Source organism: Dufourea novaeangliae, unplaced genomic scaffold (assembly GCF_001272555.1).
Source record: "Dufourea novaeangliae isolate 0120121106 unplaced genomic scaffold, ASM127255v1 scaffold67, whole genome shotgun sequence".
NCBI lineage: Eukaryota > Metazoa > Arthropoda > Insecta > Hymenoptera > Halictidae > Dufourea > Dufourea novaeangliae.
Window position 1 is genome coordinate 25,986 of NW_015373941.1, and position 25,863 is coordinate 51,848.

General features: G+C 36.3%; 5 protein-coding genes across 8 annotated transcripts; 3 read left to right on the forward strand and 2 right to left on the reverse strand.

The window, feature by feature from the left end:
- Positions 1 to 278: 278 nt before the first annotated feature.
- On the reverse strand, positions 279 to 10,681 carry LOC107185717 (nucleoprotein TPR-like). 4 transcript variants are annotated; one of them, XR_001516169.1, is made up of 15 exons: positions 10,090 to 10,681; positions 9,308 to 9,470; positions 9,021 to 9,242; positions 7,734 to 8,951; positions 7,131 to 7,657; positions 6,519 to 7,043; positions 5,959 to 6,431; positions 5,430 to 5,876; positions 3,348 to 5,351; positions 2,849 to 3,259; positions 2,398 to 2,763; positions 2,124 to 2,307; positions 1,628 to 1,957; positions 1,380 to 1,556; positions 280 to 1,020 (listed from the first exon to the last, which is right to left on the reverse strand). XR_001516169.1 is itself a non-coding variant. In XM_015573468.1 (14 exons), the coding sequence occupies exons 1-14, from the start codon at positions 10,259 to 10,261 to the stop codon at positions 1,438 to 1,440; spliced, it is 7,155 nt and encodes a 2,384-aa protein (XP_015428954.1). In that variant the 5' UTR covers positions 10,262 to 10,681; the 3' UTR covers positions 279 to 1,437. The 4 variants fall into 4 exon arrangements, 3 of the variants coding, with proteins under 3 accessions (XP_015428954.1, XP_015428956.1, XP_015428953.1); XM_015573468.1 differs by having other exon boundaries at positions 279 to 1,556; positions 1,634 to 1,957; XM_015573470.1 differs by having other exon boundaries at positions 279 to 1,544.
- A 381-nt stretch (positions 10,682 to 11,062) lies between these two features.
- On the forward strand, positions 11,063 to 13,534 carry LOC107185661 (pentatricopeptide repeat-containing protein 1, mitochondrial). The gene is made up of 4 exons (XM_015573397.1): positions 11,063 to 12,538; positions 12,616 to 12,921; positions 13,001 to 13,138; positions 13,454 to 13,534. Exons 1-3 carry the CDS (start codon positions 11,063 to 11,065, stop codon positions 13,121 to 13,123), a joined length of 1,905 nt encoding a protein of 634 aa, XP_015428883.1. The 3' UTR covers positions 13,124 to 13,138; positions 13,454 to 13,534.
- LOC107185687 (protein virilizer) lies at positions 13,284 to 18,477 on the reverse strand. Its single transcript, XM_015573429.1, has 5 exons — positions 18,300 to 18,477; positions 17,917 to 18,029; positions 17,486 to 17,849; positions 13,759 to 17,404; positions 13,284 to 13,633 (listed from the first exon to the last, which is right to left on the reverse strand). Exons 1-5 carry the CDS (start codon positions 18,351 to 18,353, stop codon positions 13,338 to 13,340), a joined length of 4,473 nt encoding a protein of 1,490 aa, XP_015428915.1. The 5' UTR covers positions 18,354 to 18,477; the 3' UTR covers positions 13,284 to 13,337.
- A 1,396-nt stretch (positions 18,478 to 19,873) lies between these two features.
- On the forward strand, positions 19,874 to 22,055 carry LOC107185662 (kinetochore protein NDC80 homolog). Its single transcript, XM_015573398.1, has 2 exons — positions 19,874 to 20,200; positions 20,305 to 22,055. Exons 1-2 carry the CDS (start codon positions 19,975 to 19,977, stop codon positions 22,053 to 22,055), a joined length of 1,977 nt encoding a protein of 658 aa, XP_015428884.1. The 5' UTR covers positions 19,874 to 19,974.
- Positions 22,056 to 22,825: 770 nt separating this feature from the next.
- On the forward strand, positions 22,826 to 25,622 carry LOC107185663. Its single transcript, XM_015573399.1, has 8 exons — positions 22,826 to 22,951; positions 23,100 to 23,184; positions 23,263 to 23,595; positions 23,672 to 24,012; positions 24,116 to 24,196; positions 24,289 to 24,621; positions 24,700 to 25,127; positions 25,204 to 25,622. The coding sequence occupies exons 1-8, from the start codon at positions 22,899 to 22,901 to the stop codon at positions 25,620 to 25,622; spliced, it is 2,073 nt and encodes a 690-aa protein (XP_015428885.1). The 5' UTR covers positions 22,826 to 22,898.
- The last annotated feature ends 241 nt before the right edge of the window (positions 25,623 to 25,863 follow it).

Consider the following 25,863-nt stretch of genomic DNA (forward strand, 5'->3'; position numbering starts at 1 on the left):
CGTTAGAGTGTAACACGGAAAGAGTATTATTGGCTTGATGCCCAACAACGCGGATAACGACTGTTCGCCCGACGCCAAATGTCGAGGACCCGCGCGCACTACTGGACACCTGTTTTTATGAGGAAAGCATACGCGAATATTGTTATTCCCAATGAAGAGTCGAAGCCTAAGTTTCGGAAAAGATGAAGATTTTTAATATGACATGTGTGTTCAGAGCGTACGATCCAGAAGTGTCCCATTCGTTAACCGGGGGAATTGTATAAAATTTAATAATATTTCATATGTAAATAATCCATTTAGCTAGTCATATTTATTGCTATTAACTGAGTAGTTCATCGAAATGAAAAGGGGACCAGAACGTATTAATATATGTTAGAAGTTACGGTAAAATCTCTAGCAAAGAGCTTATTTATTTGCCGTTGTGATATTATTTTAATGACATGACAACATCGGAACTATCATATTATTGAAACGTGTGTGAGTTATTAGATACATTTACGCGTCTCAGTATTTATATATTCTTGCCGGTAATTTAAAATACTTTCACGGAATAACGCGGTACATGTTAAGTATTCGAAAAGTATTAATTAAATATCGTTGGCAATATGTTAAATCAGACAAGAGACTGATGTAGAGAATATAAAATATACATTGTATTATATTTGTACCGGGCCTCGGTACCTCGTATTTATGATAATTTCGTAATCGATATCGAACTCTATTCGAGTAGGCGTTTTGTAAATCATAGGTATTTATTAATATTTATCACCGACACGTGGAAGCTACGTAGGATTCAATTAAATCTGTAAAACGTATAGAAAGAAAACGTACCTTTAAAAACTAAGACACTCCTTGTACATTCTGACAAAATATTTTCATTAAAAATGTTTATGATATGGCTCTGCCTAAAAGCGTGAAAGTCGACTAATGTTTGAAAAATGTCTCACGTACGAATGCGTCACATAAAAGTCCCTCCAATGGTCGATGACAGTCGAACAACAACCACATAAAAATGACATTCTACAAGTAAATAAATAAGACAACTTAAATGCTATGTACTTTCGATCAGTGTTTTTAACTTTGAACGAAATGAAAATACTCAACGAAAGGAATGTCTCTTTTGATTACCAAGAATAATGTAACAGAAAATAGTGTATCGTTGCTGTTAACCCCAAATATTTTCCTCTTTTGAAAGATGCACACAGTCATCGTTGCAAGAACGATGTTATAGTCTCATCCTAGGCGTATAGAAATAACAAATGTCCTAACGACAAATCTATCTGTACAACATAATTACCCGTTTAACATTAAACAAAAATATTTTCATTTCGAACGTTGATATATATTAACAGCCAACCAGTCTGTTACATCGTGCGTACACGAAGACAGTGATCCGTAGTTTTCAGATGGCATCGTATACAAAATCAACTTCTACTCTTAGAATCGCGCGTACGACGGATATTTGGAGCGCATTCGACGTCCTCGGGTTGCACGTCCTCTTCCGGTTTCATTGTTTGACCCCCTTGCCGCATGTCCTCCGCGTACTACAGGTTGTCCTTGATAAATATTAATATTACTCGCCATCTTTTGCACACATAAATAGTACTGCTATTGAATAATTACTTACCCCTACCAGATTGGCTCTCCCAAACAATAGGTGTAGGTCGAGAACCACGTTGAGCTCTAAACGGCGATCGCGAAGACCGTCTTGCAGTTGCACTTCTGGTGCCATTTGCAGCGGTTCCAACCCCAGCAGCTGCAGCTGCAGCTGCCATTGCTCTCTGACGTGTATTACTAGAGGGGGATGCTTCTGCCTCGCGGTTCTCCTCCTCCACTTCATCCTCCACCACCTCACTTCCAGGTTCTTCAGTTCCTTCACCAGTGTCTACCGTATCATCTTCCCCAGATACTGCAGGACCAGCTTCTTCTGTATGTTTTTCACTCTCGGAACTCATACCTGCACGTACGAGTGAATTATCTATTATTTGATGTATCATGTTATTAACTCTATTCAATTGATAGTGTTAACGAACGATATTAATATACCGAGTATCACAGATTCTGATTGTTTTTCGTTTCAACCTATAAATGAACTCGTAATATTAGTTGTTAGTGATCGCTACCTTCAGTAGGTGTCATAGATTCTGTGATTATTTCAGTTTGACTATGTTGTTGATCATCGACACCGACTACACGAATACTAGGTATCGCAGGTTCTTCACTAGTGTCACCAACTGTGGTACCTGTTACAGACACGGGTGTCACTGAAACCGGTGTTTCCTGCTCTTCGGATGGTCCACTGCTTGTCTGTAAATAACATATAGGCCGTTGACGTAACATATTGATATGCTCCAATATCATGTAAGTTTTTACTGGTCGTTTGACCAGCTTTCGTACCGAAGGCGGTAAATCAGCTGCTGGCGAAACTTGTAAAGGTGTAGTGGGTACACTACGACCAGTACCGCCGTCTTCTAATTGAAGCAGATCCATTCTACTATCGTCCATACTCTCTTGAACCACCTGTGCCACACTGGAACTCGATGAACCGAATATTGTTCGAGCTGCTGATCCCGAAGGAGTAGACAAGGATGGCGTTGGCGACGCCGTCGTCGGTGCAGATGAATCTCCAAATGTAAAACGGCCTTGTGGAACTTGGGGTGAACTAACAGCTTCTCCAAATCCGTCTCCACGACGTGGAACGAACAGAGTCGGTGTACTTGGTACTATACTGTCGTCACCCCCGTCTTCGTATCCTTGTTGAGGCTAAAAATTACGAGATTTCATAGATATATATTCTATAACTAGACGACGATTACTGGTTCTTTCTACTTGTTTCAAAGGAACGAACCAAAAGCAGATGTTGCTGTTGCTGTTGCCTAGGCATGGGTGCAATTCCACGCGACGATCGTGTTGTAAATGACGTGGGCGGTTCTCCAGTTGGTCCCGCACTACTTATCGCTTCAGACTGTTGTTGTTGCTGATTTGTAGGTACCGTTACTTGTGCTTGTCTAGGAACTTCTACACTTGTAGAATCTTCGCCCATGATAATTTCAACTTCGTTGTTATCCCTTTCTACTTCTACCTCAACCTCATATGGCATCTCTTCTTCCTCTTCCATCTCTTCATACGGATCATTATCAAATTCTTCCTCTTCTTGTGCTTGATGATTACCTCCTCCCTCGCCTTCATCACAGTCTACTACAACTACACACCCTTCTTCTACTTCTTCATCTTGATCCCGTTGGCTCGACGTTGGTACCTAATAATTCAATTAACATTATTCACGTACATAATTGCAATACAAATAATAGCGTATTAGATTGCACATCCATGTAATATAAATTCACCTGGTACTCGACCTCTGAAGCACTAGCACTGGCAGTGGACGCGATTTCTTGCCTGGTCCGTTTGGCCTTGGGACTAAGCGCCTGTTCTTGCCTGCTATGATCTATACCCTCGATTCCAGATCCTGATGCCGTCGAATCCAGAGTCCTGGGGCGTTTGTGTCCTGTAGACGCTTGGGACGTGCTCACCGACTGGGTTGAACTACTGGCTACAGTCTGTTGTTGATCGCTGGCTGCAGGTTGCTGTTGTTGTTGCTGCTGCTGTTGTTGTTCGACCCTTGGACTGACCAACGCAACAGTTTGCTGTTGTTGCTGTTGCTGTTGCTGCTGACACTGTTGTTGCTGTACATTCAGGGTTTCGGCACTTTCTGGGTCCTCTCTTTGCGTTGATTCTGCTGATTCGCTTAACTGCGGCTGCACAACGAGTTGACGTAATGTGCTGGGTGCTGTCTGTGACGAGCTACTGGTGCTAGCTGGTTGAAAATCTGGCAGACTACTGGTTGGGGAGCTAGTTTCGGTAGTATGCACTACCTGTTGCTGCGGCTGCTGTTGCTGATGAGGCGCTACCATTACCGGTGCACTAGCAGTTGTGGGTAAAACTGCAGCTGTTCTAGACTGCACAACTACGCTCATCGGGCGAATACTTGCTAATGGAGTTTCAGCTCGCGCGGACATAGGCTTGATGTTGGCTGTAGGCGGTTCGGTAGTAGCACTAACTCCACTGACGCCAGCCAATTGCCGTTGCAACTGAGTAACCCTTTGTAAAAGAGTTTCCTTCTCTGCCTGAATTTCTGCTCTTTCATGTTCGAGACGGGAGATTCTACCTTCCATCTGAGACTTAAGTGCTACCAGCCTAGCGTCATGTTCAGCGGTATCTGATTCAGTAGCACCTGTCTCAAGTTTCGACTTTAGGTCAAGCAATTCTTTCTCACATATCTTCTTTGATTCTGTCAACTGCATGATTTTCGTTCTAGCACCTTTCAGTACTTGTTTCGCACGCTCTTCTTTCTCCACGCTAGTCTTATTCATCGTATCGATTTCCTTTTTAAATGCTTCAGCTTCATTTTGCACGGCAGCCATTTGCCGAGATAATTCGTCAATTTTTGTTGTCAGCTCGATGTTCGCTTGGCGTAATTCCGTCCGACCCTCCTCTCGCAGTTGATCGTCGCGTTCTTGGGACACTTGCAAAGTCTCTTCGTTACCGGATGTACCAGCCGCAATTCGAGACTCTTCAGATCTGCTCTTCTCTTCTTCCACTGACTTTGCTAGTTCCTCAAACTGGGTCTTATATTTCTTCGCTATTTTTCGAATCTGTATCTCCTTATTCTTAATATCATTCAAAACGGCTTCTTTATCTGCAAGTTCCTTTCTCAACGTTGTCAGATCTTTAGCCTTAGTGTTAGAATCGGCAAGTGCTTCGTTCAAGTCTTGACCCAGTTTGCGCACTTCCTCAGAGCCTTTCTGAATTTGTTCTCCTTGGGCTTGTAGTTGTTTCTGAATCTGTATCAATTGCTCGTCCAGTTTGGACTTCTCTGTTCTCAGTTGATTCAATTCTTCTGCTCGTTTAGTGTGCGTTTCGCGTTCAGACGCGAGTAATTTGCTGAGATTTTCACGTTCGGTCTGCAATCTACGCCAGTCTTCTGGACTTGCTTTGTTAGCTCTTTCTACCAATGTGTTAGCCCTCTGTCTCCATCTGGTTGCTTCCGCTTTAAGACTTGTGTTCTCTTGTGTTAAAGCTTCCGTTTTCACTTGTAAGTCTCGCGTCGAGTCCCGAAGCGGGCCCACTTCTTCAGAAAGCGCCGCAACTTTCGCGGTAAGCTCTACTACCTTTCCACCCAGACTGTCTCTTTCCTCCCTGAGAATTCTATTGGAATCTGTGATCGCATTCAAGGTTTCAACTTTCCGTAGCAGCTCTGCGTGTTTAGATGTTGTTACTACATCGATTTCGGATTTCTCCCTTACGGAGCTGAGAAGTGATACTGTTTCTTTTAATCTTTTTTCCAATACCTATATGAATAGATACATGTTCTATATTAGTAACACGTTGCAGAATTAAATACACGAGCAAATCAATATAATACTGACCTCCACTTGTGATTTCAATCGAAGATTTTCTGCTCTGAGAACATCAAACTTCGTTACAGCCAAATCTTTCTCACGTCTCAGATACTTCATAACTTTCAGCAATTGTTCCGGAGATTTAGAGTCATCCTCCAGTTTGCTGAAACTACGATTCAGTGTTTCGAAGCTAGTGTCCGGACTTTCCCGACCGCTGATCTTAGTTTTCTGACTGTGCATAATCGCAGTTTTATCACTTAATTCTTGAATTTGTGTATGTAAAATGGCATTTTGTGTATCTAGATCGTCTATCCTTTGTTGCATTTCCTGCATCTCATTTTGGAATTTTTTCTCTCTTTCTTGACAAGCTGATCTCTCCATTTCCAAAGCTTCTACAGCGCCATTTCTTTCTTGAGTTAATGTTGTAATTTTCTGCTCTACCACTTGAGCTTCTTCTTTAAGCTTAGCTAATGTCTAATAGTAAAGGAGAAATTTATATCCACGTGAAACGTTTTATCTTCGATAGAATTTAAAAAAAAAAACTAATTGTACCTACCTGAAGATCTGCTGAATGTAAAACCATTTCTCTAGCATATTTTTCTTCAGCTTCTTTCGCAGTTGTTGAAGCGCTTTGCAAATCACTCTTAAAGAGCTCTAATTCTCCTTTAACTTCGTCTAATTCTTCAAGCTTTCTTTCTGCATCATCTAATTTTGCTCTTAACTCTGAATCCGTTTCTTGTTTACCACTGGAAACTTTTGCTAATTCTTCTACCAACTCCTGCACCCTTTTCTGCAAGGACATTACTTCTACACGCGCTTCTTTCAAAGCGGTTTCTAATTCTTCTTTACATTTGTTATGCTGCGCGGTTAGTTCTCTTAATTGCGTCTCTGCACTCTCAGCTATATTACAATATTGTTCGCTTTGTTGTCGCGCGGCTTTTAATTGTTCCGACAACGATTTCGATTCTGCCTGTGTGGTCGCAAGCTGCATTTCAACTTCTTTTAATCTCTTCACGAGATTTTCGTCACCTGTAAGTTCAAGTAGCCACAGAAATTTATATATAATCATCAACTAACAAATTCTACAAAAAATATAGCTCCATATTGTATACATACCAGTGAAGGGCTTTGATATTGAATGAGTAACGGCTTGTCTAAGTTTAGTATTCAGTTCTTCTATGCGCTGAGTGTTCTGAGAATCAGACTGACGAGCCTGCTCCAATTCAGCTCTAATTTGTTCCGTTACATTGCGTTCCTCTGCAAGTCTTTCTTGTGCTGTGGCAAGTTGCCTCTCCAAATGTGTTGACAATTCTCTAAATCGGTCCTGTTCTTCCTGTAATCGGCGTCTCAACGCTGCACACTCCCTTATGGCATCATCCAAACGTTGTTCTGCACGCAGATTACCTTCGGCCTGAACTCGCTCCAGACTAGCTTTAATGGACTCGACATCTGCACGTAATAGAGATTGCGTTTGACGTTCTCTCTGGTATATTTCGCGTTCCTTGAGAAGGCGACTTTCTGAATCACGCAGAAGCTGTCGCTCTTGTCGCATGTTTTCTAACTGTACTTCAGCACGAGACAAACGCGTTTGAGCCGCTAAGGTTTCATCTCTTAAAATCATTAAGCTTTGTTCATGTTTACCTGTGAAACGAGTAATTTCAGTAATTATTTCACCCTACACATTTATTTTACTTCAACACTTTTTTAACAATAGTAAATAAGTAGTACCAATTGTTACGTTGTAATTACAGCATTTCTCTTCAAGCACCTTTATTTGAGATCTGTAAGAAGTAACGTTTGCCTGCAGAAGATTAAACCTATCGTTTGCAGAATCTAACTGTGCTTTCAATCTACAGCAACGAGTTGAATTTGCTTCCGCTTCTTTTCTAAGCCTTTCAACTTCTTCCCCTAACATTCGTTCATGAGCCGATCTTTCCTGTCTGTACGTTTCAAATTCGTCTGTAGATTGTTTTAATTTAGCTTCACATTCGGCTAATTGCTTTTTCAATTCTTTTTCTGTATTGGCGTTATTCTGAGTGGCTCTTGACGATTCGTTGATGACAGATTTCTCTCCATCTACATCCTTTGCTTCATCTTCCTGTGCTACAGAAAGCTCCTTTTTATCCAACATACTTGTTTGCTTCAAACATTGTTGGTACATATTTTTATACATGTCACGTTGTCTTAGAAGGCCTTCCAACATTTTTGCTTGCCTATCTTGGGCAGTTTGCATGTCTTCTAACTGTTCTAGATATCTGAAACAATTTTAAGAAAAGAAAATTAATGAAACAATTTATAAAGATGTGAATTATTTATGGTAAACATACAAACCTGTCCAATTTTTCTTTCATTTCACCAGAATTTATTTCATCGGTTGCTCTTTCAATTTCTTCCTGCCTTGATGATAATGTACGGACTATCGATAACAATTTCTGGTTATTTTCTTGCAATTCTTCAATATCTTTGAATGTGACAAGCTTTTTACTGATAATTTCTGATGAAGCAAGGTTGTCTATCTCCATTGCGTTCGAAAAATCATTTGAGTGCATAGTTATACCACTTCTACTCTCCTGAACTTCTTTCAGTAAGAAGCACACTTGTCGTGCCAAGTCTGATAACTCTGTCTTCAGCCTTTGATTTTCCTTAGTATGGTGTTTAGCAATACGATTTGCTTCGTCTGTCGTTTCTTGCAATTTATGATTCTCTGCCAAAAGTTCGTCCAACCTCGATGTAAGCGTCGTGATATTGGCCATTGCAGTATCATAATCTTCACGTTGTTGCTGTAAAATGGGCGCTTTTTCTTCCAATTCTCGTAAGATAACGTCCATCTGAGATTTCAAGCTTTCTTTTTCATTACGTTCTGACGTTAATTCATTTGTCACTTCAACCAACTGTGTATAGATTTGAGTAAGGCTTAAACCTTTCCTAAGCACACGACTGGCTATGGCTGCTGTTGGTGCAAGTTGTTCAACAGCTTGATCCAATCTCTCTTGTTTAATATTTTTAAGTAATTCATTGGCATGAATCAATTCTTTTGAGAGCTCATCTATCTTTTGTTCCTTTTCTTCTAACTCTTCTTTGTGCTGTAACTGAAGTTGATTGTGTGTAGTTTCTAGTGCTCCATATTGTTCAGTTGCATGTTCCAATAGTTCTTGAAGTTCTTTAACTGCACTGCTATACTCTTCTGCCTTTGCATTTGCTTCATCGGCCATACCTTTGTAAAGATCAGCCAATCTGGTTTGGGCACCAATTTCTTCTCTATAAGAAGCATGCATAGAAATTTCTTGAGTACGCTGTTCTTCTAGTTTCTGAGCGAGCTCGTCGCAGCGTCTTTGGATAGATGTATAAGACTCTCGCAACTGTGATGCTGCTTCATTAGCGATACGTAATTCTTCGTCGCGTTGTGACAAGCGAGTGTCAGTTAAAAGAGCTCGCGCAGATGCTTCTGCTCTTGTTGCCTGCAATTCTGACATTCTTTTTGCTAATTCCTCCTCAAGTCCTGCCATTTGTTGCTGAATCAAAGCTCTTTCTTGCTCTAATCGTTTTTCTCTAAAAAATTTAATTTATTGTAATGAATGAGGAAAATTGTACTTCACATTTAAATAATTATAATCCTACTTAAAGTCAAGAGTCATGTCACGACTCCGAATTTCCTCTGTTTCTGATAAAGCTTGACATTTAGCAGCAATAGCATTTTGAAGCTGTGTTCCCAGGGAAGATAATTCTGTATGCATTCGTTCAATTTCTGTATCTCGTCTTTCAACCTGCAATTGCAATGCATCTCTCTCATCCACAACTGTATCTCTATGTCTACGTAAGTCTGCATTTTCTTTTTCCAATCTACAACATTACACATTGCATTAGATATTACGATCATTTATACCATATGCATCCTTTAAAAGTACCTTTTAACAGTGTCTTGTAATTTCTGTATTTCACCTTTGGCTTCATCCAAACTAGACTGTAATTCATCAGTATATTTCTCTGATAATGTCAGTTTTCCTTTGCATTCCTCAAAATTTGACTTTTCTTCTGTTAACTCTTTTTGTAATTTTTCTGAAGTGTGGTCTAAAAGAGGTATTATATTTATATATAGAGACAATGATAATTAATGTATCTTGAACATAAAATTGAACATAAACTACTCCAAAAAAGCACCATTAAATTTGGACACCATAATCTTTGAATAATATGTAAAATAAGAAGAAACAAAAAGCTCTGATGTTTAAACAATTCGTCTAATTGAAGAATTATTCTGATACAATGTATTCTCACTTAGAAAAACATTATGTCATTTTTAGATTGATTATTAATTAATTTCGTTAGTTTTTACTCATTATTCAAAACTCTTTATCTGGATAATGAATTTGCTCATCTTTGCGGGATATATATATATATATATAAAAGAGTTGAATAATGAGTAAAAACTAACGAATTTAATTAATAATCAATCTAAAAATGACATAATGTTTTTCTAAGTGAGATTACATTGTATCAGAATAATTCTTCAATTAGACGAATTGTTTAAACATCAGAGCTTTTTGTTTCTATATATATATGTATATATATGTATATGTATGTATGTATGTACATAACATATATTCCTAGAAAGAGGTTAATCCCTGCATGTAAATAAACCGGATGAACGTTAATATAGCAAAAACTGGAAAATTCAATCGTAGCTCACCAAAGTTCTTCCTGTTGGTTTCAAAAACCGCCTTAGCTGTAATGTACTGTTCGAATTTTTCGTTGAAAAACGCATTTAATTTCTTAACGAATCCTTCCGGGATTTGCGTCAATTCTTCGTCACTTAAAACTTCTCGCAACGCATTATGTTCGTTCTCGTCTGTCTTTTCCATTTCTCTTCGTCCGCTGATAATTCGCTAATCGAGCAAATCTTTTTTCAGTAATAAACTTGTGCTTCAGTGATAACTGTGCTCAATCGAAGGCACATTTGATAATTACATTCGATGTCTATTGCCTTCCTCTCCGTAAATCACTGTGGTCCACTGTGGTCTTTATCGAACTGACGCGGCTCACTGAAAAGCGTACGATCAGACAGACGTTATTCGCGTTTTCAGCGCTAGTGTGTCCAGTACTGTGGTTAAGTTGCAACGGTGATTAAATTAGCAGCTTCTCTTTTATTCTTTTATATTTATCGTTATACAAACGATATACAATTTCTGAAGTACTGGATTTCTTTTAATTCAAATTCGTTCTACTCTCACCTTTTTTAAATTTGTCATCTTTATTTTGTCTTTTTGCTGAGACAATATGTACCCGCCGGTATATTCCCGCTTTTTTTTTATAAAAATAATCTTGAAGTAGTTTCTTGTAAACTAAACAAGTATGTATTCCCGTTTTCACATAATTTTATTTTTAATAAAATATTTATATTCTAGTAATTGTGCGTTTCGAAAGTAACGACTGTTATGAAAATTGGAACTATTAAATAGAGATGCAGTCCTTACTATGTGACGATGTGACACATGGATACATATATATATGTACATACATGTATACTGATGGATTAACGATTGCTCTTAGCACGTGGAAAACTAAATAAATAGTGTCCTGCATGAACGCTACTTGATATACTTAATAAAGAAGCATCGCATTTCTTTGAATTAATTTGTTAAAATTTAATTCACGCAATTAGTATGTTCTTATCCAAGACGAATTCTCTTCTAAGATCAAACATATCCACAGGTTATATTGAGGACTGTATTCATTGTATCAAACAAAGAAAGCAATGTTTATGCGTACTAAATTTGCATAAATACAGCAATTATATACATACCAAATGGAGTCCTACATGTACCATTATATGTACAAATGAAGAAAGATCAAATAGAAATAATGGACCTAATGTACAATTTACAAAGAACCTTTGGTACTGGTCAAGTTTGAACAGAAAATTCTGTTCAAAGAATGTACCAAAGGATGCCAATGTCTTTGGAGATCTTGCATATGAAAGATTTGAAAGAGTTGAAATGGATAAAGCAGAAGAAGAAGAAGAAAGGTACATAGAAAATGATGCAAGAGTGCCAAGGTGGCAAAAATTAAGTCACGGTCAATATTGCAAGCTTATTAAATCTCATATAGCGAAAGGAGATTTGGATCTAGCATTAAGTGTATTAGATTTAGTGAAGAAAAATCGTGACCAACCCACTGTATATATGTATAGTTTGTTAATTTATGGATTTGCTCACCAAGGAATGGTGGATCAATGTTTCAAGCTCTACAACAAATTGTTGAAACGTGGTTTAATTCCTAATTCAGCAATATATAATAGTTTAATTAATGCTTGTGCTACATCAGAAAATACAACTAAAGCATTGGAATATTTGCAGACCTTGAGAGAAAAATTTTATGAGAAAAACATTGTTTTAAATGAGACACATTTTATAACTCTTATAAAAGCTTATAGTTGGCATAAACAACTTATGACTGCTTTTGAACTAGCAGATGAAGCAAGGGATAAACATTTTTTCTCAAACAGAATATATTCTGTTCTATTTCATGCAGCAATCAGTGATAAAAAGAATGGATTAAAATATGCTTTAATTTTGTGGCATCAAATGAAGAAACATAAACTAAAACCAAGCATATTTCATTATAATCTGCTTCTTAGAGCAATCAGAGATACAGAGTTTGGAGAGTTAAATTTGAATGATTGCCTAATACCTAACTCATCGAGTACTCAAATTCTGCTTAATGAAACAGGAAATTCAGACTTATTAGATTCTCCACCAGTATTAAATATTTCAGTTCTCAACTTAATCAGGGATGAACTACAAGATAAATATAACAACCATAGTGTAGAAAATAATGATTCCAAAGCAGTTGTAGCTGAAAACAATGTAATATTATCTGAAAATTTGAACAAGATATTAGAAAAGAATCGATTAATTTTCTTTGGTGGAATAGAGTTGTTATTAAAAAGAATGGAAAGTGACAATGTAACACCTGATATCAGAACAATGACATTGCTTGTAGAATTACTTCCACCTTCTTTAGAAGCAGAAAGGCAGTTGCTTAAGTATATTGCTAAAGAAAAAATTGAAGTAGATATATGTTTCTTTAATATCCTTATGAAAAGAAGAAATTATAGAAAACAGTATAAAGAGGCAAAGGTATGTTGGTATTGAATAGCACTTAACAAACTGTAATGTATTTCTTTAACATTTCCTTAATGTCTATTTTAATACAGGAGATTCTTGCTGACGTACAGAGGCATCATCTTTCACCAGATATTATGACTTTTGGAATACTAGCCATGGGATGTACACAGCTAAGAAATGGAATTGAACTATTAGAACAAATGGATAATATTGGTTTTGTACCAAATTATGTAGTTTTAGGAGCATTAATACGCACAGCAACTTATAGTAAAGATTTTAGATATATAGAATTTTTACTGAATTACATATTAGAAAATAAGGTGAAACCATCTAAGTTTATATTTGAAACATTAGAAAACTTTGAAACACTGATTTTACAGTATCTAAAAATAAAGGTACATAAATTATTATGCATGTCAATCTACATTGCATATGGCTTATTAAACTATATTTTTGTATATGTTGGTATTCCAGAATAGATACAACCGTAAAGAGCTACGGCAGCTACAAAGAGATTACAACTATTTCAAAATTTTCTATGAGGAATGGAAAGAAAAAATGCAACAAAATGTTGTGAAAATGACAAAGAAACAATAAGAAACTAATAATATTGTGAGTAAACTACTAAGGTATTTTCTTTTAAGATGTGTTATAAATAGCTTTATTACTATGAAAAGATTTTTATATAAAAATTATTGTATCATTTAATATTATATTAAATTTATTATTACAAAATCATCTATTTTATTGCAATTGGTAAATTGCGAAATCAGCATGATTGACAACAAGTACTACTTCTTTCTAAGTTTATTTAACGAAGATACGGAGGTCGAGTTTCTTGAGCCCATGGTCTACTACTCCTTGTTCCTGCGTTGATCGCTCGCGATGGACAGGTACCACGAATACTAAGTTTATTGTAACCCGTAGGTCCTGTTGGTTGTGCTCCACATGTTTCTAATGCTACAAAATCATCGACATGAAGAGACGGAGGTCGCGAAGTGTTTGGTGGTCTCGATCTAAATGGATCTGCGCCTCTACCTACGCCTCCCACAACTGGACCACCTCTTAAACTGTTGGTAAATTGTGTTCTACCGCGCATAGGTGTAACTGTAAAGGGAACAGAAAAAATGTATTCTGCTGACTTTGTATGTACAGAACTTTTATACAATAATGTTACTAACTTTTACTTGAAATTTCGTTTCTATGTAATAAATATGTATAAGATAACTCACCGAATGGTTGTTTCACTTTTGAAACTGGAGATGTTGATTTTTTCTGAATATCTCTAGTTTCCTGATCGTCATTTTGAGATTTCGATTGTAGCGGTTGAGTTGCATCGTCAGGTGGTGCCTTAGAACATAAGTTTTGAGCCTCTACCATTAAATTGAAATCAGCGGGAAGTAATTCACCCGCAAGAGCTAAGAGGTCTATCGTATTTTCAGTCAGTGTTTGAATCGGTGACATAAATGTACATTTTTTTGGTCGTTTAGAGACTGGATCGGGAGTGCCTAGGCATCGTTGAGAAAATTGATTTAGTAGGGCTTCCGGAGTTGGCAATAATGGCTCCAACATTTCTGGAATAGGTTCTTTCTCTTCTTTATCTTCAGCAGATTTAAAAGTTTCTACTAATTCTTGTGCTCTCTTTATCTTTTCTAGGGGATGATCATTTTTATCCCACGATATCAATGATGCCAGTTGTTGTACACGTAGATACAAAGACCTTTCTTGTGACTCAGATGCAGTTAAATTTTCTAAGAACATTACAGTGAATTCCACAACAGGTTGAGCCTCAGGATCTTCTAACGCAGATATGTGCTCTAGTAACGATCGTAATGCATCAGGATTATTCTCTAAACAGCTTTTTACATGATATAAGCCATAGTTATGACTACTAAGTGATAGAAGTATACGAAGAGTACTTTTTAGTACCTCGGATTCAAATTTCGTACTAGTCGCTAATATGTCAATGAGCGCTGCTAGAATCGATAAAAGCGGTTCTTTACTTGGCACTGAATGCGTTAATCTTTTTTCTAAAGGTTCACTCACATCTTCTTGCATTAAACTCAGTGTACAGTCACACAATGTTTCGAAAATATCAAGGATTTCATATTGCATTCTAATGTCACTTGTATTTTTAAGTGCTGTGCACATCATTTCAATAACAGGTGGATATTTTTGGTCGGATTTCACTTGCGCTCGTGACGCAGGACTAGTTAAAGTTAACAGTGTAGCCTTCATAGGTGCATGTCTTGCAAGTTCGCTGAGTAATGCAAGAATTAAAACATTGTTTTCAAGGGGAGTTGCAGCTATTATACCATCCAACATACATCTTCCTACTAGTAACGCAGTAGGTGCTGCTAAATCACTTAATTGCATACATACTTTTGAAAGAAGAACTAACACATCTTTATTCCAACTAGCACAAAGTAGTCGTAACGTTTCAGTTAAGTTATTAGCTTGAGCCTGTAAATGGGCAGACCACAATTTCCTAAGTCCTAACACTCTAGCAGCATCTTCAGTTATTGTTTCCTTCAGAGTCAAAACAGGTGGCAATAATCTTGTTAAAAGTTTCAAGCCAGGAATGAAATTACATGGACTAAGAGAAACCATTTTTAAAACTTCCCCTAACATTTGCGTCCATAATGATTTCGCTACATTCCCCGATCCATCTGAATCTACAGCTTGTGTAAATACTAAAAGTGTTGCTACTATTTCCTCAGAGAGACTCTGAACAATTCTAACAGGAGGAATAGCTTCGACTAACGAGTAGACACCGAGAAGAGGCACCACGGCTGTCAAATCTTTAAAATCTGTTGCCATACATTTCACAAGACGTTCCAATAGTGCTCTAGTCAATTTTACACATGGAAGAAGCAATGCAACTAACGCTAAGCCCCTTCGACCCGTTAAAGCTGCACGATGCAGAAATGGCTGTTCATAAAATTCTGAAATATTTGCCATAACCGCGATAAGCGCTGTTAAACCATCGGCAGCAAATAATTGTGTCAATGCATTCCTATACTTCAATTCAATATAAGGCTCTAATGGGTCTACGTCGTCATTAGAGGGAAAAACAAGATAATACAAAATTCTACATGCTGTAATTAATTGTCCTGGAAGAGATGCTGTCTTGTCTGCATTTTTCTTAATACACGCAACAAGCGAAGAGACATCTCCATAATTCCAATGAGACGATTGTGCAGCCGTAGTTAGATATGAAGTAACATCCTTCAAAACAGCCTGAGTTCGCGACTTTTCCAAAATAATTGCGGCACGATTTTGGAATACCTCTACTCTGTCAGAATACCTAATGGTTGCCGATATAATCTCCGCAGAAAATTCACACAAATCTGGATCAGAAAGATATGGAATTAAAATGTCAATAAACTCCCCTGTTGGAAGAACTGTTATTATAGCTTGCAAACCTTCAGGAAATATTAGAAATGAATGAAGCTTTTTCAAGGACAACCAATCAGAAGGTTCATGTTTTAAACGTATCAAACACTGGACAACTTGAAGTCGCCAAGCTAAAATGGATCCTATGCCAGGCAGCTCACACTTCAAAGCCTTCAATATTAATTTCGTAACTTCTGGTTCTTTTAGTAAATAAAATAAACCTTCTTTTGTGTCAGATATGCGTAGTAGGAAACGTCGAATGGCTTTAATTAAATTCAAATCCGATTTCGGTGAAGTAAGTGCAACAAGAATATGAAATAAGAGTTTATGGTACTCAAAGTACGCTATCATATGGCAACGAGGATTTCGATTTTGCTCACGCTCAAATTCCATTTGAGCTCCAGCTGGAAGCTGACGCTTTGGTTGAGCCATTAACGTAGGCGCGCATATGTATGTATTTGTCAATTCAATCACAGCCAGTTCATTGAGTTCTTTCATTTCCTCAAGAAATTCAAATGTGTGTACTTTTCGTAGCAATGAACTTAGCGCGTATTTCAATCTGGCTAGTTTAGCTGTGTCCAACATCATCAAAGCATTCTTATATAAATTACTTTTTAAGTTAAGAAACTCTTGAACAATTACAGGACTTATTAATGCAGCATCCAGTGTACGAAGAGCAGAAAGTTTAACAGGAAGGGCCACATTTTCGCGCATGCACAATGCTAATAATTTATAAGGAGCATCTACTTTCAAGAGTATTTCAGGACCTTCAGGAAGCTTACATAATGCTTCTGCTAATCGTACACCAACTTTCACATGACGAACTTTATATGCTGGTTGAGGCTGAGCACGAGCAAGATCCATATCCAACCCTGCATTTACAATGTTTGTCAAGTCGTTGAAGTCTGTGCTGTTCAAATGAAAAGGACTAAGTATTGCACATAATGATTCACAATTGTGGACAAACGTCTCTTTTTCTTGTCCTGATGCATTATTAAAATGTAACACTGATTTTGCTAATGACTGAAATATTTCGTGTATCTTATCCAACATTTCATTGTTAACAGAGTATTCTTCAATGTTGTTCATTGACTTTTCTAACTCCAGTAGATCAGGTGTAATCAAAGAATAGATATCATCTAACTGAACATTTTCACATTCGTATTCTGTAGAAGGTGGTATATCATCTGCCATTATGTCCTCATCGGATAATATAGGTTCAAACGGTTCTCCTGGTTCTTGTTCACCTGCATCTTGCTCTCCTTCTTCTTCCTCTGCCGATATGGATTCAGGACTTAAAGATACTAGAGATTCAGAGGGTGGCGAAGAAGGACGTTTTGTAGATTTTAGAGTACCATTTGCACCGTCTTCTTCCCAATGTCCCGCATCTGTCTTTCCAGTATCTGATGTTGAATTTCTGGATGATTCTACTGTTTGTATTGGCTGTATAGGAGGTGGTGGAGTTGCTGCTACACATGTTTCCTATGCATTCCACATAAACATTTTAGAATTATTAGAAAAGTCTCAAAATCTTATCACAGTTCTCATATTTTATGTACTTACACTTGAATTTGTCTGTGCCTGGTTTTCATAATACCAATCTGATTGCTGCTCTGAAATTTGAGCAGTACTTTCCACAACTTCCTCTAATCCACTTGCACAAGCAGCAGAGCCAGCGGCTGAGCTAATCACTTCTTGTGGATTATTCAAAGATTTTGTCAATGTTCCATATACAGCTAAAGTGATGGTAGTGTACCATCCTCTTAATACCAACCCATCTGTAGGTATCTGTTTCCTTTCACATTCTAACTGAATATGAATATTTTGTTTATACTCTAATTCTCCCAGAGATTCAAAAGTAGAAGCTCCAGGTTTACTCAAGTCATTTACAAAAAATTCTATTTCAAATTGAGATGGATTTGTTGCCCTGTGATGAAAACAATACGTTAAATAAATTTCACCAGTAGTTACCTATTGTGAATGAAAATAATTACCCTAAACGAACACCACCAGGAAAATCTGCTTGTACTCGAGCACCCAAAGGAATAATTCTAACTTCACTAATATACACAGGTTTGGGAAACTGTACCAAATCTAAATTAAGCTCCTGAAGGAAATGAAAAGTATTTGTCATACTGTAATAAGTGTATTTACTAAACTGTAGATGTTTATGTACATATAGATCTTTAATGTCAAAGTTACAGAAACTTACATCAAACCATAATTTGTTTATTCTATTAAGGGTTATTATAAAAATTAGGTTTCAAATGGAATAAAAAATACATTGAATTTTATTAACCGTTTAAATAGTCTTATACATACATAAAACCACAGTCTAATGATTGCATAGATATGTACAAAATAACCTTATACGTACTTCTGAAATATCGTGTGAAAATGTGTCAAAGAATAGCAATTCTATGTTATCCATGTTTTTCCGGTTTCACTACAAAAGAGTACGTTGAAATAACATCCTCTTTGAAAGTGTATGAATTACGTTATTCGCGTCATTTAAGTTCACATACTAAACATTGTATCGTTGTTTACTGCGTCTGCTGATGTTTACCCATGTTTACTAGAGATGGCGTGCAAAATCACTAACGGTGATTTATCACAGTGATCGCCGAATCACGATCACGATCGTGATTTAACTTCATTCACGACCGTGATTGCGATTTTTTTATCTTGAGTGAATTTGCTCACTACAATCGTAAGTCATTAATCTTTAAACAGAAGAACGTATTCAATATGATTTTACGATGAATTACATTACTGTGTTTGTAAAAATCAGTAGAAAAAACAAGAAATTCTAAAAGAATGATTTGCTAGGTAACATGTAGATCATAATTTATAATCATTAATTTATTCATTATTCTTCATTGTTTCTAATTATTCTTTCACTTTATACGATATAACTCGAATTTTTGTTTTGATGTCGTTAATATAAAATATAAAATATACAGATTATGTGTCGCGTGTAAAGAACTGTTAGGTTTCTCCACCAATCAGAAACGATCACGAGAAATCACGAATCACTGTGAAAAATTACCGTGATTGAGAACGAACGTGATCGAATCACGAGTGATTCACAATTAGCAGTTCACATCATCTCTAGCGAGAACGTGGGGTCGCGGAGCCCCCGGTGGAGGCGCCATAGACCCTGCGCGGTGAGAGCGTGGGGTCATGGAGCCCCCGGTGGAGGCGCTATAGACCCTGCACGGAGACCCCGGTGGAGGCGCTATTGATCACGTGGGGAGAGACCGTGGGGTCGCGGAGCCCCCGGTGGAGGCGCCATAGACCCTGCGTGGTGAGAGCGTGGGGTCATGGAGCCCCGGTGGAGGCGCCTTTGATCACGGGGGCTGAGAATGTGGGGTCACGGAGCCCCCGAAGCATGCTGAAGAGACCCCGTGTGTGTGAGATGTATGATGTACAATTAGAATTTCAACGATTTATAAATAAAAGTACACACGGCTGAACTCAACGATAAATTTATTAATAAAATTATTTACAAAACTTAGGATCGATAAATTAAACATCAAAACTGAACATCTGAAATAATCAATAAATTATTGACAAACTTCAATATTCAAAATTAACGCGCAAAACTACAATCAAGTCCCGACATACATATTTATTTATCGTGTATACCTTATATGACGGATATTGTTTGGAATTTATACATATGTTTATGTTTATATATTTTAAATTTTATATTAAATATTTAAATAAATAGATGAAGTATAGCATTGTATTTTATTGTCTCTCAACGCAGAAACAACTTGTGTGTTGGGCATTTTTTACCGAATGTATCTAAAATCATCTGAAATTCGACATTAATAAGTATAATGTGGCGACACAAACTTCCGTTCAGCCACTTCAGAGCCTTCAGAGTTCTCGTCTGTGATGTGATGTCACTCATCTTGTACTTGATACATCTGTGCATAACGACGAAATTCAAAATGTTCGGCTATGTGATGTTTTAAACATTTTAATAGAATAAATAAATATTCGAATACTTCTTAAACCGAAGTGCAGATTTTATTTGGTTAAAAATGCGGAGCAGTTCTGTGGATCGCAGATCATCCACGAATCCAGTGAGAATATCTAACTTTGAAAGGGAAGAGAAAAACTTGACGCGATGTGATTCACGGAGGACACAAACATTAAAGCCGAAAATTTCTATTACCTCAGCTGAAAGTTCTCATATTCCCAGACCGCGAGTTCGAAGTTCATCATGCGACAGAGCGAGTATTAAAGGATCGATTTTAAAAACGACTGGTAAGTAATAATCCTCTCTTTCGTTCAGTTTCATAAAAAACGAATACGTATTTGCAGCATAACACAAATAGTAGACCTAAAATTTTCTAGTGTTGGTTTCGTAGGTAAAACACCACTTCGTCATGGAACAGCAACTCCAAGGACACCAGTTACAAATGTTGGCAAAAATTCTGTTTTCCTTTCAGTTGGGAATAACAGAATTCATTCAGTTCTTCCAACGGGACCCAGACCATTATCAGGTGATCGTGTTAGCAGCTTGGGAACCAAAGGTTCCAGGAAAGATACAAGACCTTTAACAGACAAAACATATCAGACTTATATGCTTAATAAAATAGATAAATTCTTTAATATAAATCAACTTACTTCTTTGGTTAATAGCAATGGTAGCTTAAAACCCATTACTTTGAAAATGTTTGTAGAAGTTTCTGCTTATTTAGTTAAAATGCTGGACATTAAACAAGTATTGTCAATTAACAATTATGTGGAAGAACTGCCAAAAATTGCCAAGAAACTTCATTATCCTGGCATTATTACTAAGTCTTGGTTGAAAACAGCCAATGCTATGCATTCCTGGCCCAATGTTTTGGGCTGGATTTGCTGGTTGGTGGGAATTTGTGAAGTAAGGATCATAGCTTCTGAGAAGTACAGTTTAGATAGTTTGCCTTTTATGGGCAATGAAAAAGAAGCTAATATTCATAAGAAAACTTTCTTTTCAATGCTTGATTTTTATAATGCTTGGAATGATGTGAAACTTGAGGAGGAGGCAGCAATGGTTGAGAAGTACTTACAGGAAATTGGGGATCAGCATGGAGTCAATGAAGAGGACTTGAACAATGCACAGTTTGAGTGGGAGAAGGAAATAGAAAAGTTTCAAGCAGATGAAGAAAAATCAAATAATATTGATGACGTAGTTAAACACTTGCAGGAAATATTTGCATCCTTGCAAAATGATGAAAACAAGCAATTAAACGATTTCATTGCAAAAGAGGAGTACATCAAAACGGTTACCTTTGATATAAATCAAAGAAAAAAAGAATGCAATGTACTGTGTGAACAAATCCATGTACAGAGTGTACATCATGATGAATTAGTTTCAGCAATTAAGCAACAGCCAATGTCCAAAGTAGAGAAAGACAAAGTCGTGGAAAAGTGCACAAAAATTCAAGATTATATGCAACAATATGACGAGCACTTACAAGAAATACAAAAAGAAGTGTATACAATGGACATCAAGTTAGCATTGGTTAATAACAATTTAACAAAGGCAATTTTAACATACAACAAGGAAATATTTATGCAACTTAGCAATAATATGGGCGTTGATTTGGAAGAATTGAAAGTGCCGGAAACCGGTATATTACATCCTCAAATTATGGATGTGTTAAACATGAAAGCTGGTTTAATGAATGATCTGAAAGAATTAATAAAGAAACAAGTAACAGAGAAAGAACGTTTAATGGAGTTAAATTCTAATGAATTAGAAGATCTTCAGGAGAAGATGAAGGTGTTAGAAGATGAGAGTAATGATGTTGCTGATGCTATCAAAGAAAATAAAAATCTAATAAATAAAATTAAAACAGATTCTAAGAATGAAGAAACAAAATTCAAGGAACAAATAAAAGCACTGCAAAATGATATTAAGGAGATTCAAGATTCAATTCCAGATAGGAAAAAAGTTGTGGTAGAGATGGAAGAAACAAGAGATAAATTAAATGCAGTACGCAGAAGGAAAGCATACATAGTAGAATCTGCAAAACTTTTCTTTGATAAATTTTATGAAATTTTAAGCAGACATAGAAGTGAACTTAATAAGATACTAACAAAGCTTAATATATATGATAATACATGTAATTAAATATTTGAATAGCAATATTCACTAAACGATTTTAATATCAAGCAGAATTCTGTGTACAAATGTATAATATGTTAATTAATTTAGGCATCATATTTTGTATACATATATATATTTTATAAAGTTATCAAAACGGACGGATAATAAAAACAATATGATTTTTTATACTTTATAAAGTAATGTACAGTAATTTATGAACATAATATTATTACACAAATTAAAATCGTACTAAATGAAAAAATCATTTTTCTCGATTTCTTTTTAAGTGTACTGTTTCGTGTAATTGAAATTAAAAAATATAAGAAAAATTATTTGCCAAGATAACTTGTGCTTGTGAAACTTATTGTATAGTATGGAAACAGGAAGTTGCGTTTATATGATGTATTATAATTGCTTTGATGTGAGACAAGTAAATTGTGAATGTTATCCAATTATCACATGTATGAATGTATAAAACACCATAAAATGAGAATCTTTGTGAATAAATTATAATGAAATTCTGTTGCTTTTATGTTTTCAAAACCTTCAATGATGGAAATGAATTGTTTACTGTTTAATTTCATTTATCATAAAATAGTTCAGACGAATTTAAACTTGTAGAAGTTAAACAGTTACAGTTCTAAATCTACCGTTTACTTTTACATTGGAAACGCGTGAAGTACTTACTGAATAATACCGTAAACGTATACAATTGTAAAATTTAATAGAGTGTATTATATATGTATATATATATATATCTATCTTACAGCATGACATACATGTTTATCTGATTTTCGAATTTATGTTTTACACGCAATACTCCGATAAAATGATTAATCTAAGTTACTTAAACATGCAAGACATCGTATGTATTATAAACGCCAGGGTAAATATGCTGGCCGACACCATACCACATTGCGGTGAGTCTCTTGATGTATATGATGAACGCGAATTCAACGAAGCATCAGGTTAGATGCATCACAACGATTATAACCGTACTGACCGGGAATAGGTCGATTCTATGTAGAAACGTATAGTGAAAAGTAAAAATATATTTTAATATTTCAGCATAATGAGCAGCAGAGTCAACGCTGCATGTAAAACTGTCGCCACTAGGTCTGACAAAAATATTGTGGAGAACAAACAAATTTTGGTAATTTTCAAGTTTGAAAATATAATTGCTTAGAAACTTAATATTGTGTAAAAGTTAACTGTGTTATTATATCCACAGCCCAAGTCTGGAGAGCATTCAGAAGGCCTAGTTTTGTATGATAATTGTAATACTCTGATAGAAGTCACTGTGAAAACAAAAGGGCGTAAGCGTACATCAACCATGGTCAGCAGCAGTCCCACTAGTCATAAGGGAGTAGAAGAGAAAAGGAGACCTAGTAGCAGTGGTGATTCTCATCAAAGTTGGACTAGAATTTTAAGAGAACAGAATAGAGCTACTATAAAACAAGGTTTGCAACAGTTAGTTAGCAGGACACCTGTTACAAAGTCAGCAAAGCATGGATCTGACGCTAAAGATTGTAAAAAACAATCTTTAAGCCATCAAAGACAAGAAGTGCGTACATGTTTTACATCCATATGTGGGTATTTTATAAAGAATCAAGATTATTTCATTCATTTATTATGTATAGCACAAACATTTGGATGAGGTTCCTGTTAAACAGTCAGCTTCACAGAAGCGATTAGAAGAGCAGATAAAAGTTACACCACGTACATCACATCCATCAACTACATCATTGCCAAGCAGTGTTGAATCTATTTTAGTCATAGATAGAGGTGTACAGTGTGGTGGAATATTTGATTCTACTGATGACAGATTTGGTGTATTCAATCCAATTCGTACACTAGGTTTTTTAATGAAGGAATTAGAAGACTTGGTTAACGACGACAAAGCCAGTAAAATTCTTACCGATATGGAGCAAGTGTTGCTTAGAATATCAGCAGAATCTGGGAAATCACTTATTATGGTACAGTTATGTGACATTAGTATTAAAAAAATTAATGCATGACATTTCTAAAGAATACTTATTTTAGGATCCAGAAGCTGTGGCACTCCGATCAAAATTGGAAAGAAGTACACTTGAGTTGGAAGAAACAAGTAGAAAAATGAATGCTATGTACGAAACGTTGCGAGAAGAGCGTGATTCTTTACAACGGTATATTATCTTTCCTCACCCCCTCCCAAAAAAAAAGGTTACAAATACCTTTTACTGTATACTGTATGTAAAATACTTCTTATTTCAAACAGGCAAGTTCATAAACAAGTCGTACTGTTGAACGAAGCTCGAGAAAGGCAGTTAGATTTAGAAACGACTGTAAAAACCTTGAGGCAAGAGTTGGAGGAGGCGATAAAAACGGCTCTAGCCAAAGACAAGACAATAACTGAATTAAAGGAAGGAATGAAAGGCCAAGAATTTTCTCAAAAAGTTATAGTAGATTTGAGAACAAATCTTGCTGAACAAACGGAACTTGCAAGGCAACGACACTTAGAGGTGCAATACTTGACCCTTGAAAAAGATAAATTATCTGTTCTATGTTCGTATAAGGATTCATTGTTAATTGAACTTCGGAATGCGATCAAGTTAGTTAAGACTACACATAAATGAACTAAAATTTGTTTTAGTTGTTTCGAATAACAAATACCTTTTGTACATTCTAGGGAGTTGCAAAACCAAATTGCAGATCAATTAAGCAATTTAAATATATACGTTCACGAAGAAAGTACCAATCCTCAAATGTCACTGGTTCACGGAGGTCTTGCATGTTCCTCGCCAACTTCTACATCTTCCAGAGAATCTAATATACCTACTTCCTGGCACGACATATCAGATGTTTCCCTGTCCACTATGGGGCACAATCCATTGAACAGTATCGATAACCACAAATTTTTGGGAAAATCGAAAATAATAACGGCTGCTTCGGACAGTCATCTTAGGAATTTGGAGAAAAAACGAACGAAAAACATTAAAGAATGTCGAACTAAAGATTCTGCTAATTTAGAGTTCGTTAGTTTACCATGTGGCGAATCTTCGCTCACACTGTTACCTTCTTACAAAGATCTTGGCTGTACAGAAAATAGTCAATTAGGTATCTACAGGAAATGAATACGTATTATAAATATATCATAATAATTGTATGTATATTTATAATATTTTGTTTTCAGTTACCAAGGAAAAAGAGGATGCGACAACATTACCGGTTCATAAAAGGAGCGATAATTTGCGTAATTCTACGAGCTTAAATTCGCCTCCCGAGAAACTTGACAAGACAAAATCAAACATAAAAGATTCGCCCAAAGCTCAAAAGTTGTTAGAATTGCATAGGAAGCAAAGTTTAGAGAAGAAATCAAGCGTAATCGATGGGTCTAATACCTTAAAAAACAATGTAGCACATAATCTGTTAGGTTCTACTATAACGGAACAGTTTCAGAATATGTTCCATGATATCAGAGTTCAAAGTAGGATACCGGTTAATGTACCAAGTCCACCGAGGAGTTATCCCCATCCCGATTGGAGCGATAGCACCTTACCGAGTATCAGTACTGCTTCTGAATTAAATGTGATACCATCGAACGACACGTAAACGCTACTTTTAATTTCGTTTGCAACGCGATATGATTGTGTTGTCGTCCAATGAAATTATAATTTATCCACAGAAACGCAGTTTCAGGAAACATAAAAATTGAATTATATTTTATGATCTCAATCATTTAACAATATAATTTTAGGTAATAATATACAGAAGTTATATATATATATACAGTATAAATTTTATCAATTTTTGGCTTAACATGTATTTTCCTATTTAATATATCTATCTTTGC